The sequence below is a fragment of the Pituophis catenifer genome, unplaced genomic scaffold (assembly GCF_029215685.1).
Source record: "Pituophis catenifer annectens isolate HBS135680 unplaced genomic scaffold, rPitCat1.0.hap2 SCAF_1, whole genome shotgun sequence".
Classification (NCBI taxonomy): domain Eukaryota; kingdom Metazoa; phylum Chordata; class Lepidosauria; order Squamata; family Colubridae; genus Pituophis; species Pituophis catenifer.
This window is the reverse complement of record NW_027256881.1, coordinates 203,776,197-203,790,092: the sequence shown is the minus strand read 5'-3', so window position 1 is coordinate 203,790,092 and position 13,896 is coordinate 203,776,197. Positions and strand designations below refer to the sequence as shown.

The following is a 13,896-nucleotide window of genomic DNA, read 5'->3' as shown; positions in this document are numbered from 1 at the left end:
CCTAATGCCAAGAAATGCTTTGGCTTTAAAATCAGCTGAACCACCTCTTTGGAAACTCTATTGGAATCAGAAGATTTTTATAACATAACTTTTCTAAAGTTTACTAAGTTCTGACAAAATATCGTGTTTACTCCGTGTTGAATTGTTCCATGTTACAAGTACCATCAGAAAAATCCATCCACAGCAAAGAATGAGGAAGAAGAAGTTGATGGCATGAATGGCTAGGAGAAAACACCAATACAGTGCTGTGGAATCAGGCGAGAAAACATTATGGGTGCTCCAGTTTAAGCATCAGTAAAGCATTCTCTGACCATGAATAAGACTTTAGATTGCAATCAATGTATTTTGAATACAAATAAAGAAAATACTTAGTACCTCTTTTGAAAAATATTAAGTCTAACATAAATAATAATAATAAAAAAACACTTCCATTCGTGTAATAGTGAACGGACAGTAGGGTTCTGAAACTTTCATTTAGCTCTTGAACTGAGGTTAACCTGTTCCAGTGTATACAGCAAACTCAGGAGAAAAATCTAAGAAAAATAAAATCTGACAATAACTTGTTGCTATTCTTTTGTTGTAGCTACAGAAAATATAAGAGTCAAGCTTTAAAAATTAATACAGTAAATCAATACAAATTGAATTTGTAACTTTGATCAAGATGAAGAACTCTGGGTTTCCGATGCAGCAAGGCAAGGCAATACTTGCAATATTCTCTATTCTGGGTGGATGCAGGGGCATTTTGGTCGAAAAGGCACTTAGATGCAAGACCCAGACTGCCAAAATTCTCTCAGGAAGAAAGAGATCTGGAGATTGCCCATATGTATTTCAGTCAGCTGAAATCTTTAGAAACTCTTGTTTTCACAGCTGCTTGCAAACAGCTGGGAGTTCTGGTTTCTACCCTCCTTTGAGCTTCAAATGAAACCTTTAAGGACTCAAGGCTTGATCAAACCTCATGTTTTCAATCACACTGGAATTTTTACTGCCTCTTTTAAGGTTGAAAATACTTCTGAACTACAAAGACTACTACAGTAGTTGCTGGGTAAATGTCCTTTCAGTCTGTTTAAAACAAACAATGTTTTTTTTTCAGCTTTTTAAGTCTTCTATTATTTTTTTTTGGTAACTTTTTGCAATATACACTGAAACAATGATTTTAGAGTTGTTTTGCAACTCTAATTAGAAAGACCTCATGTGGGGAAAAATCTGAGTTGTTTACATTTTAAAACAAGTACATGATGGCTACTTTAAAAGGAGTTTTTGATCTATAGGTTCTGAAGTGCTTGAGCTGCTTTAATTCTTTCCTGGAAAGAATGTTATTGAAGATGAACTCTTTTGAAGACAACTGAAAAGGAGTTTAAGCTGGACCTAAAAATTACAACTAAAAGAGAGAGAGAGAGAGAGATGGAAATACTGAATTTACAAATGGATTTTGATGATCATTTAAAAATAAAATATAAAAAAAACACCCTCTTACAAAAATATGTTCAAAATGGTGTGGACTGCCTTTTTAAATTGAAATACGGAAGACTTACTCAAATCACTTCATGGAAAATACAAATGGACTATAATAAGAACTTCAAAAGAAGAGGCAGGAGGAAGAAGAGACTACAGGAAAACAGGAGTTAGAACTTTATTTATGGGATTCAGAGATGACTGGGAGGAAAAAAGAAAAAAATACAAAATTGGTTTATTTGGCTGATTAAATGACAAGTTGCTATTTTTGGTGATATAATGCTTTGTAAACAAACTAAATATTAGTTTGAAATATTTACATTACCGTTTTTGGAAATCTAAATAAGGATTTAGTATTTCTGATAAAGTTTAACAGCTTCCAATTTTATTATTCTTATCTTTGTAATGGGTAAGAGAGGGCTGAGGAAGATTTAGGCTAAATAGAAAGGGGGATTATATACTCATGTCCTTAGGTATTTTTGTTAATTTTTACTGGACTTTTGTTGATTAATAAGGGAAGCTGAAAATTTAAAAATGAGTTTATAGAAAATGGGGTAAAGTATGGAATGAAGATGTACCTGATTGTAATTTAAAAGACAGCAATAAATTGTCAATTTGAATAAGTTTATTGGGTATGAAAGGAGAACTTTCCTTTTTTTTTACTATTTTTTTTGGAGGATTTTTTCCTACACTGCTTGGTTGTATAAAAAAACTGTAATTCTTAATACATTTGTTTTAAAGATGGAAGGAATCTTTGAGAGCTTTTTGTTGAAAATCAGAATAGCCCCAAAAGGTCTGAAGGATAATAAAAAGATCAAAGCAGATTGCAATATTGAGATAATATTCAGATTGCGCTCTGAAGACCCTGTTGTTCCGCCAGGCCGGGCTATTAACATAATGTTTTAAATTGGGGTATTTTAAATTTCTGGGATTTTAATTGGAGCCTAATTATTTAATGATTTTAAATTTTAATTGTTGTTTTGTTTCTGTGTTTTTAAATAGGCTGTACACCGCCCTGAGTCCTTCGGGAGAAGGGCGCTATAGAAATAAATTATTATTATTATTATTATTATTATTATTATTATTATTATTATTATTATTATTATTATCTCACTGACCTTGGTTGACCTCAGAAATGGTAAGCAAGTTTGGACCTGCTTATGCTTGGATGAGAAATCCCAGATCTCCTCATTCTGTTGCCAAGTAAATCATACACATAGCAATCAAAAGCTGAGCTTGACTCAAAATAATCTTTAACTTTGAAAATATAATATTTTTAACACCAAAAACTATCACATAGTTTATTTCCAATAAGTTATATTTCAAGTAATTCTCTGGCCCTCTGCTATCTTACTTCATTTGGGTAAATGGTACAGGATATACTAATGTCAGAATCGTTCAGTGCACCATACTTCAAGCCACGTGCAAATCTCAGGTCACGAAAAGTGCAAAGTCTGATTGTTGTTAAAGATCCCCCTTTTCCCCCTAAACTTGAAAAAAAGGGAAGGTGTCAATAAACCCCAAGAATGAAAGTCAATAGCATCTGAAAATTGGTTTCTGTATGCCATGCAAAAAGTGGTTATCAATCATCATTTCTAGAAAACATGGTGTCAGTTTCATCGTCATGCATTCCCCTCTCATAGCGAACAGAGGTCAATCCAGACGAGTGTAGTTGCATCTTTCTATACAGAAAGTATGCTAATCCAATAAGGAGGGCTATAACGATTGTAACACAAACTGCTATTGCCCCTCTTGAATGACGAGAGACTGTAAGAAAAAAAAGAAAAAAAATTATTGAACTAGAGTAGTGGAACTACAAGCCACATTTGGTTATGGTTGTTGTTTATGGTGGTTGTTGTTATTATTATTATTTATTCATATTCTATCTTTCTATCCAGAGGGTGATCAAGTCAGTCACAACATAAAAGTATTGAATGAACCAAGTAAATAAATATTAAAATATTTACCTACCCTTTTAAATCAAACTAAATATGAAGATTATCCTATCATTTAAATGCATGGCTGAAGAAAGTGTCCTGATCTACATGGCTTACTCGCAGCAGCTGGCTGCTTTCTTAGCCACTAACATACTGAGGCTAGACATGAAGATTTTTGTTTCTCTAGGGCTCTGTCTCAATCATAGAGAAGAGAAGCGAAACCTACTGTCTACTTCTACTGTCAAGCGAAACAAGCAACTCTTCTACTGTATTATACTGCAATGGCCCCCAACCTTTTGGGTGCCAGGTACCCGTTATACTGTACTACAAAAAGGTTACTCTATTGTTGAATAAGCAATTCCCATTATCCCTGACTGTTTACAATAAAAGATGATGATAATGATGAAGATTAGATTTTTATTCCACCTTATCTGCAAGTCATAGTCTAAAATATCTGAAAAGGACCAGATAACTTATCATCATCTGACTAAACTAAATCATCATTTACATACCTTGAGGAGTTTTGCAAACAACTCTGCTTGGTTCATTGTTGCAATCTGCTTTGGACCATGTCCCATTGGCTGAAAAGATTACACTGCACTGACCATTAGCCTTTTCAGTTTCATTAGCCCAATTTGTATATTTAGCCTCAGAGCCATCAAGCCAGTTCAAGGACTTAGCTGTAAATAAAAGCCCAAAACATTTCTTCTTTAATTTATGAACAAAAATGTCTTTCACTTATTATTAGCAATTTGCCATATTCACAATCAAAGGTACAGTTGAATTGTTCCCCTAAATTGCAGGCCTTTATTAAGCTAAAGGAGGCAAGGAGGAAGGGGAAGATCTCCTGATTAGCAGCTGAGGCCAAACAACAGAAACAACAAAATATGCCTTAGAGACCTCTTTCTGCAACTTCTGACGTGGCTGCAATGCGAGGACTGAGGAATTATTATGGTAACCATTATGGTAAAGCAGGCTTGCCAATGGTAGTCATTACCCCAGGTCCCCAACAATTTTTAGGGTGCACTGCCACAGAATAAAGGCGGCTGTCACTTCCCAGTAGATGTAAGATCTCTTTATGTATTAAAGTGGTGTATGCTCTTAAAAAGTTTCAGACAAAGTTTTAGACCTCATACAAGTACAGTGCTTCTCTGCCATTTGTTAAAGTGTGTCTATTTTTTTCAGGCTTCTCCACAAGTCTGAAACTAGATACAACTGCTTTAATGAACTGAATAATTAAAGCAGCATGTCTTTAATTATTACCTTATTTAATTGCAATAATTAGACTGAATTATTATTTAACATGGTTCTTTTTTCACGCTTGTTTGTAAACGTTGGGGGGGGGGAGAGAGAGAATGTGTATTTCAATGAACTGCAGTGTGATGCTGTGCTTATTCTTACATAAGGCCCAATGCACTTCTTTCAAAAAATACCGGTATTTCAAGTGTGCTCAGCTCTATTGTGTAGTTACTTAATATTAGTCTGCCTGCTTGACTGTAACTGGTCTGGTAGTTCATTTGAAAATTGTCCTCCACAAGATTTCATAGGGCTATTACGAAACAAAAAAGAACTAAAGAGATTACCTTAGAGAAACTATGCAAGCACAAGAGAACACTATTTAAGTCCAAAACAGGAAGAAACATTAGGAAAAAACCCTCAAACTACCTCCATCTTTCAAGAGGGAGGGAAGGAGAGAAAATGCTGTCAGGCTTTCAGGATTTTGTTACTATAGCCTAAATCAATAGAGTACCAGGCTTACTTATGGGGGTCTGCTCCCTGACCTTGGCCTAGTCCAGTGGTGGGTTGCCCCCGCTTCGCACTGTTCTATAGAACTGGTAGTAAAACCGGCGGGAGGCCCCGCCCACTGACCCTGTCATGAAAACGCTTCTGCGCTTGAGCAAAGCTCTCTTGCGCGCGGCCCCATTGCAAACCGGTAGTAAAGGTAAGTAGAACCCACCCCTGGTCTAGAGGGCTGGCAGAAACCTATTCTTCATCATTCACATTGTACCCATACTGATTGTCTTGGTATCTCTAGAGCAGCGATGGTGAACCTATGAAATGAGGGTCAAAGGTAACAACTATGATGTTTGGGATGACACACCAACGTTCCCCAAAACCCAACAACAACTATTCTTGAAAACAAGGCCTGTTCTCACACAATTTTTGGAGGCCATGTGATAATGGAATATACTTTAAAAAAAAAAAAGTTTTATTTTAAGTAAAAATAAAAAAACAGCATAAAAATATTATCCTTACAAACAATTACAGACAGCATCTCGATCGGTTAAAATCATTTCGTTCTGGAATGGAATATACTCTTATGTGCCCCCCAGAAGTCACGCAAGAACAGGACATGCGTTTGTGCTGTTTCGCTGTGGAAGGACATTTTCCAAAGTCACTTTGAAGGCTTCGTGTGACCTGGAAGCCAATCTCAGGAAGGCCACAGGGACAGAAAGAGAACACTGCCTGAAAATGACATGTGTCCATTTTCCTAGGAAGAACTGGGCCATGGGAGCAATTGTGCCTTGAGGACCTTTACTTTTGGCCATGTGCTGTTCAGGGTGGCCTAATTGGAATGAGAGGGATAGAGAATTTTTGGTGTGTACGACATCCCAGGAGAGTCAAATTAGGCATTTTCAAATTTTTGACATGCTGATCCCAAAAGGTTTGCCATCGTTGTTCTAGAACCTCTCTGGTAGGGACTGAATGCTGCAATGGAAGAGGATAGAAAAGTTCCATGCAGTGCTGAAACCACTTCTGGCAGGAAGGCCAGAAGATCTTTGGGGAGTCACTGGTTGAGCTGGTTTTATCACATACAACTGGTGTGCAATGTCTGATCCTCCAAATGCTATTGGAACTGCAATTCTCCTCAACCCCTCGCCACTGCCTATGTTTGTTGTGGTGAGCATGAGTTGGAATCAATGGAGCGACCACATATTGCCCATCCTGCTATGAATCCATTCTAGTTTATCTGAAGTTTATCTAGCAAACTCTCCAGATTCCCTGGAGTGAGCTCCACAGGTCAAAACGACTGGTTAAAGAAGCAGGCCATAAGAAGAGCAGACTCTAATAAGGCTAGTGCCTCAGGTGGGTATCTGGATAGTGGCTTGGATAGTGGTTTGCCTGGCTTCTTCATTGGCTTCCCTCCTTCCCAAGGACAAAAGCTGAGGACAACTTTTCAAGCCTCAGGTCTGCCATGTTTATCTTATTGGGCCATGCCTTGGATTCTGAATTCCAAGTTCCCCTGAATTCCCCTCCATCCTGTCTTGCGCCTTTTTCCCTGGATATGTTGTTTGTTTATCAGACACCTGATATCTCAACCCATACTGAGCTATTACTACGCCTTCTTTAGATATAGGTAAAAAGAATTATTTGCTTCTAAAAGTTCTGAATTTCTACATCATTGGACTGAGGCAGGCATCCAGCTTGCTATCTTGTTGCCTAGCAGCCAGCAGTGCTGGGCAGAAAAGGTACCCTGAGGCAGAGAGGTCTAAGCAGGAGGGCAGGAAGGCACCAGAACTGAATTTGAAACTATGGAAGATAGGGAAGAGGAAGAGGACAATGGAGGGGGGAAAATGAGGCAAAGACATTCAGGAAGTGAAAAGGTTAAAATTAAAATACTGAACTAACTGGCCAAATATTTTGGCCTTTCATTTCTTTTAACTGCATTTCTTACTATGTGTGCTTAAATTTAAATTATTGGAAGTTTATCAAGAAATAAAAAAATATTACTTCTCTGAAGTCTATTCATTTTTTTTATTTGCTATGCACAGTCCATTCCATGTACACACTGAGGAAAAAAAATCGGATTTACTGTAAGCCAGTGTCCTTGTTTTCCATGAACACAAATATACTCTAGACATTTTTATAATTTTTGTCATTTCCAAACGTTATTTAATATTACATCCAGCTTTTCCTTACCAGTAAATTGCATTCCAAGCCATACTTTTCCAGTAATAAAATTATATTCTTTCAAGTGTGCGCTCACAAACTTATTTTCCTCTCCATCCTTGATAGTCAGAAGATCTGCAGAAGGATCTAATGAAAAAACGTTTATCTTAAATGAGGAAAATTTAATTTATTTAAATGTCCAAAAGAAATTATTTAAGACATTATCTAAAATAACTCTTTAACCAAGAAAAGAAACATAGAATTTGAGCATACCAAGTTTCTTGCAAACTTTCCTAGCTGTGTCTGCAGTATATGTGGAATAATTATAAAATGCCATATCAAATGCGTAGCAATAATCTTTGTAGAATAGCCATTGTGATGCTCCATTAGGAGAGTCTGGACACTGTGATGATGTTTCGGTTTGCTTTAATTGCACTTCTGTGAGAACACAAATAGCATAATCAACTTTATTCAAATATGAACATTTTCCGCTCAGTCAATTGACTGTTTTAGTATTGTTGTAACTATTCAAAATATAAATAAAGCAAGGTTCTAAATATGTTTGCTAACAAGTAATAGCACATCTTCATGGAAAAAGTGTTTTAATTCTTAGGAAACAGTAGCTATAGCAAAGAATGCCTGCATTAGTCCTGACTTTCTTCCCCCTTTTTACAAGGCAGATGGTACTACCCAGAATTAGTTCTTAACTCTTTGGGCTTTCACCCAAATGAATATATTCAGGGGTGGGTTGCCACCGATTCACAAGAACCGGTAGTAAAACTGGCAGGAGGCCCTGCCACCGCCCTGGATGTCATCATCAGCGATCAGTGCAGAAGCAAGGGGCGCGCACACGCGAAATTAGCATGCACGCACGATCCCATTGTGAACCGGTAGTAAAGGTAAGTAGAACCCACCCCTGAATATATTGTTATATCTACCCTCCCAAGGGGGACAGGGGGAAAATCATACCAATAACCCAGAAAATCTTTTCTTAAGTAATATAGAGTATTTTTTCTTAAGTGACTTGAAAATAGCAATTTAGGGAACAGTCTAACTGGCAGTTAAGGCTGTGCAACCACTTTGACATAATAAATGTTTGTCCTGAGCCCACGAAGTGGATTTACACAAAAATCTCTGCACAAAAAGGGAATGGAGATTACAACTAAATCTAGCCTGAATCCCTCATGGCTTGAATCTTTTGCATAGCTACAAAAGGCCAACCTGTGAAAATCATGGGAAGATTTGAAATGGTAAGCACTACAACAGCACTACAAACATTTCCATGAAATCAAATAAACTGTCACATACTTCATACTTAGCCATCTTTAGGAAGAATAAGTTGGTTAGTAAAACCGACTCTAGGTTAGGCAAACATAGCTAATATGGAATTGCATGAGGTAAAACTGGGTACTGGTTGTGGTGGTGGCCTACTTGCCAAAAAGGGCTAGAGTTGTCCATACTATTAGCAAATAATCCTGCAAACAAATTTAATAGTACCAATAGTAGTAGGCACCTTGGGTGCAATCCCAAACAACAGGAGCACTACTTTAACACCATTATCACTGACAAATTCACCACCAGCCAATTGCAAAAGGCAGTTTTACTCAGGTCAGCTTACATTCTATGACGATCCCTCTAACACAGGAGTGTCAAACTGGCAGCCCACGGGCCATGTGTCACATGCAGGCCACACCCACCCCAGCTCTGCGAAGGGCAAAAATGTTGCGATATGTCACATGACGGCAACATGATGTCACGGGTTTGACACCCGTGTTCTAACACCATCAAACAACAACATCTGCCTATCCGAAGCCCTTGGGAAGGAGTCAATAGATGGATAAAAATGTCAAATCCAGTCTGAACATCTGGCTGACTGCAATGAACCATAATACCATGAAAAAGTGTTACATGAAAGCCTCAGAGGTGACTTTGCAACCCCAACTCTGTACAGAGCACTGCAAGACCACCTCTGAGGAAGAATAGCAAGGAACACCACTATTAAGGAGCAAAAGAAAACAATTGTCCACTTGAACAATTCATCACCGTTGGCAAATCTCAATAAAAAGTATTAAAGCCAACTTTTTGTTTTGTTTTCTTCCCCATTTTTAAAAATTCTGTGCCATGTCCTTTTTAGGCAGCCTGAAAACAAGACCCACCTTATTTTTTATTATACTTTAGGTCATTTTGGAAGCTGAATACTATTATCTTGCCATGTTATCTGGTTAAGATCTGCTTGCTGCTAAGGAATCATCTTCAGCATGAGATAGGAAAAGACACCCATTTTTTTTGTTTTCTAGTTTCTTAGATGAAAAAGAATCAAATGATACAGGAAGATACGCTTACTTTTTGAAGAAGAGTAGCAGATAGCACCATCGCCTTGAGAGGTGCATTTCCTGCGATTCCAAATTCCTTTAGTATCCATAGCAAAACAATTTCCAAAAGAATGAGAATGCTGATATTCCCAAGGCTGGTAGGCAAACCGGCTTCCATCAGACCACTCAAAATCAGAATCATTTCCCTAGGGAAGGTGCAACTTTGTTGATCAATACTGATAGTACTCTTGTTTTTAGCAAACGCTAGAGAAAATGGCTATGACTTGAACAGATGAAAAATTCAGACTCTTCCTTAACATTCTTTTCTAGTATAAACCGTAACACATGAACTCAGTTGTGCTTGGCTCTATTCTGAGAACCAAGACCTCAGGGACTCAGTTTACTTGGCAATACTAGTGCAATTAGCAATTATGTTAATGAGTAGCACGGAGATTCAAGGTCCCAACCGAGAGCAGCCCTGCATGGGCTGAAAAGCCAACTCATTGCTCTCCTTCCAAAGCAAACAGCAAATAGAAGATGCTTAGCTGAGATATGTCTTATGGAGTAGGGCAAAGAATTAAAATTTCCTTATCTTACCGATTAAGCCCTGGGTCAGAAAATGTTTTTTTTTGTCCAATTTTTTAATCTCTGCAAAATGACATAATAGCTTGAGCAGAGGCATACAAACCTTAGCTTCTCTAGCAGAGATATTGTGGTCCTAAACACACACACAGTAGCAAGATGCATTCATTTTAATCATAAAAGATTACAATAACTTTAGGACGGCTGTCAATAAATTCTAAAAGTGCTCAAGCAGAATGCCAGCTTTTTATGGGTAGAAAAAGTTCATAATGAGCCCATGTAATATTAATGGAAGGAAGGTGTCTATCTTTACCAGCCCCAGGTTGACTCAGCCTTCCATCCTTCTGAGATGGGTAAAATGAGGACCCAGATTGTTGGGAGCAAAATGCTGACTCTGTAAATCGCTTAGAGATGGCTGTAAAGCACTGTGAAGCAGTATATAATCTAAGTGCATTGCTATTCCCTATTGAAAGAAATGAATAATAAGTTACTCTTTTAAGTGTTAATGTATTAATACATTGTTTAATGTATTAAAAAGCTATGATCTTAGTGTTGCAAACTGACCACAAATTGTAATTAGTAGAGACAATGTGTTATGACTTGCTAAAAGCTCCCTTGGAGACAAGAACCTACGCCTTGGGCAAGACCATTATCAGTAACAAGGAACATCCGCCCAAGGTGAAGTTAAAAGTAAACATGATAAGATAGTCCTTATTAGACAGGAATTGTCAAGATGACCCTTTTAAAGTGTAAAATAATTTGGAGAATGACTTAGGAGAATAAAGGGGAGTTGGGAGGGCTTCTTAAGTGTGCCGTGCATTGTGTAGGAGTATAAAATGCGTAGCTTGAAAACTGCTTCTTGCGCTCTTTGAACTCAATCCATTTGGGAAGGCTGCACTTGCAACTGCTTTTTATTTTTCTTCCATTTTATCTCCAATAAACCTTTGATTTTGTGAATCAGACTTGTTTATGAATTGTGAGGATTAAAATATTTGGGTCTTATACCTCACACTATTTTCTAATAATATCAATTGCGGATTATTCTGGTTTTGAGATTTTAAGTTAAAGGCACTTTAAATGATGTTAATGCTATGAAGTCCTTTGAGGATGGATTACTATTGCAGCTTGTCAAGAAACCTGTGAAGTGAGGAGCATACAAATATTGTAAAATAATTAAGAAAAAAATATTTTCAAATAGTGCAAGCCATAGCGAATATACTCCTTTCCAAATGTGGATCAGTGAGTAAGGCCTAGGGGAACTTACTAACTAGGTAACCCTGTATGGAAGAGTTTCTCAGCATAGTCGTCATATGTCAGTCAGATTGATACTTCAGATACAGAACTAAGCAGTTATATATTATTCTCTTCTGACCAAATATACAAAGCCCATGCCATGATTTTTAGTTTTTTGAAAAGCAGTAACGAGTTGTCTTCTGCTCATTTCTGTCTTCCTGAATAAAGCACTCTCTCTCACATGGGTGTGTGTCGGTGGGTTTGGATGTTTATATATGTGTGTTGTCAAGACTGGTGTTGACAAAGTTAACTCATCCTTCCCCAGCTATGCCCCCCCCCCATCAGATATGGTTCACCATAGAGTGTGGCAAATTTGTGAAAGCTCCCCATTGATCTCAATGGAAGGGGGCAGGTTTAGTAACTTTAATTAGCATATGGAAAAACACTCTAGGCTCTGGAATACAGATTGAAACTCGAGCTGTGTGAGCATAGAACATTAGTTGTGAGAAAAGCTACAGTTTATGATACATGTTTGGGTAATAACATGAAAAAGATTGGGTAAAATTGGATACAGTTTGAAGCCTGAAGTCAGAAAATCAAAATTATTTGGAGGTTTGATTCTGTGATAAGAAACCAAATATAGAAGAACAAAGTATAAAAGATGGAAGTACAAAAATGTAGAATGCTATACTTATGCATACATGGTAAACAGATCTAAGACTCTGCCATATGTGAAAAATAAGCTAGAAATCTCTGGTTCAACTTACTTTATGATTAGATAAACCAATCCACAATGGAAATCCATCACGCTTTACAATATCTTCCAGAAAGACATGTTCGGAAGTACTGTGAATGCTGGCTAAATCGCTTCCTTTCTGTTTGCATTCTTTCCATGCATCATACCAATTGAGCTGTTTCCGAAGAATCCAGTAAACATTATTTTTGTAGGGCAGCTGTTTAGGAAGTGGAGGTTGGCTGATTTTGGGCTCTAAAGACAAGGAATAAATTACATGTTGCTTTGCTGTACCTGCTGCATAAAGAAAAATCAGTGGAATCGGAAATTCAGTCCAAGAGATATTTCTTACCCAGGTCTAGCTTGCAGACCAGGATGGTATGAAAACCAAATTGCCAATATAACCAGTTATTACGTGAATGATCATAAATGTCCCAGAAGCCATCCAAGTTAACGCCAGCAAGAAAGAAGTTACTCCTGATGTTAGGTCGTCCATTTCTCCAGTTGTTATATGACACGTATGTGTCATCATACCACTTCAGACGGTTAACTGCAGCGGAAAATATAGGATTTGGAGGGGAAATAAGCAATTCTAAGGACATTAACTGCATTTGAAAATTTGAAAGGGGTAGGAGGCTGACTAGGCCACACCAACCATGGTCACGCCCATCCAGCAACCGGGCAGAGATCCCCTTGCTAAATTTTTTTAAGTCCACCCCGTATTTATCTATCTAGCCCCCTTTTAGGCCACTATTATAGTATGCAATCATTAAAATAGTCTTAAATAAGGGTAAAACATTTTAAAATAAGTTGACTTTGGTGAATCTTTCCATTCACTCCTAGATGACAGTTTTATCTAAAACAAAATTAACATTTTCTGATTACAATATAATAAAAGAAACACTGAACTCTTTTTACACATCAATGTCCTGCAAATAATATAAAATTATTGTAGTCTCTCTGTAAATTCAGAAAGCAAAGAGCCAATAAAGAATTTCCAACATACCGTCAGTGTCATAAACCAAACCCAACCACATCCACTGAACAAGACCACTGAAAGACTGAAACTGTTCAAGAATAAAATCATTTTCATCTTCATCCCTGATATTCAAAAGTGATGCATTTGAATCTGTTGAAGCAATTAAAAAAATAAACCATGGAATGAATTTAGAAAACTTTATAACACCAACTTTTTGAAGATTTAGCAAAGGATCAGCCCTGAGGAGCACTGTCCATGAAAGAGATCTTAAAGTCACTTTATTGTATAATGGGAATAGCAAATTCCATGTGAGACGAAGTTAAGAAACAATAACCAGAACCCTCAATATGTGTAACATAGATATGTACAGCTGGAAAAGATGGAGACACCTGAAGTGTTTTACAAGGAACATTTGACTAGGAGCTTTCCTAAGAAAAATAATAGAGCTTCAAGCAATGATTAAAGAGGATTATATTTCCAAAACATAAGAAAGAATATGTTCTGTTCCCAACCTCCACAATTTAATAACATTCAGTAGGAAAAGAATGGGAGCAAATTTTGTAGGTAATTAATACGTGGAATTCCATGCCAGAAGGTGGAGCAATAGTTCATAGAATTTTAAAAAGCCATTAAGGGGAAATTCACAGAAAAAAGCTGTCAACTTTATTCATTAGAGGTAGATATAGCCTCCAGTTGAAAGAAGTGATTCAACAGCAGAGGTGCTGTTGAACTGGGAATAATTTGGCTGCAGGGATTGTTCTGCCAGTCTTGGAAACA

General features: G+C 37.3%; 1 protein-coding gene across 1 annotated transcript in view; it reads right to left on the bottom strand.

Annotated features, from left to right (window-relative positions):
• Positions 1-2,569: 2,569 nt before the first annotated feature.
• LY75 (lymphocyte antigen 75) overlaps positions 2,570-13,896 on the bottom strand; it is an 86,407-nt gene continuing 75,080 nt past the window's right edge. Inside the window, exons 28-35 of the mRNA XM_070939542.1 lie at positions 13,147-13,269; positions 12,493-12,690; positions 12,175-12,395; positions 9,624-9,798; positions 7,554-7,718; positions 7,311-7,427; positions 3,902-4,069; positions 2,570-3,219 (exon numbers count right to left, since the gene is read on the bottom strand). Coding sequence (XP_070795643.1) covers positions 3,035-3,219; positions 3,902-4,069; positions 7,311-7,427; positions 7,554-7,718; positions 9,624-9,798; positions 12,175-12,395; positions 12,493-12,690; positions 13,147-13,269 — 1,352 coding nt within the window. The 3' untranslated portion in view covers positions 2,570-3,034. The remainder of the gene's footprint in view (positions 3,220-3,901; positions 4,070-7,310; positions 7,428-7,553; positions 7,719-9,623; positions 9,799-12,174; positions 12,396-12,492; positions 12,691-13,146; positions 13,270-13,896) is intronic.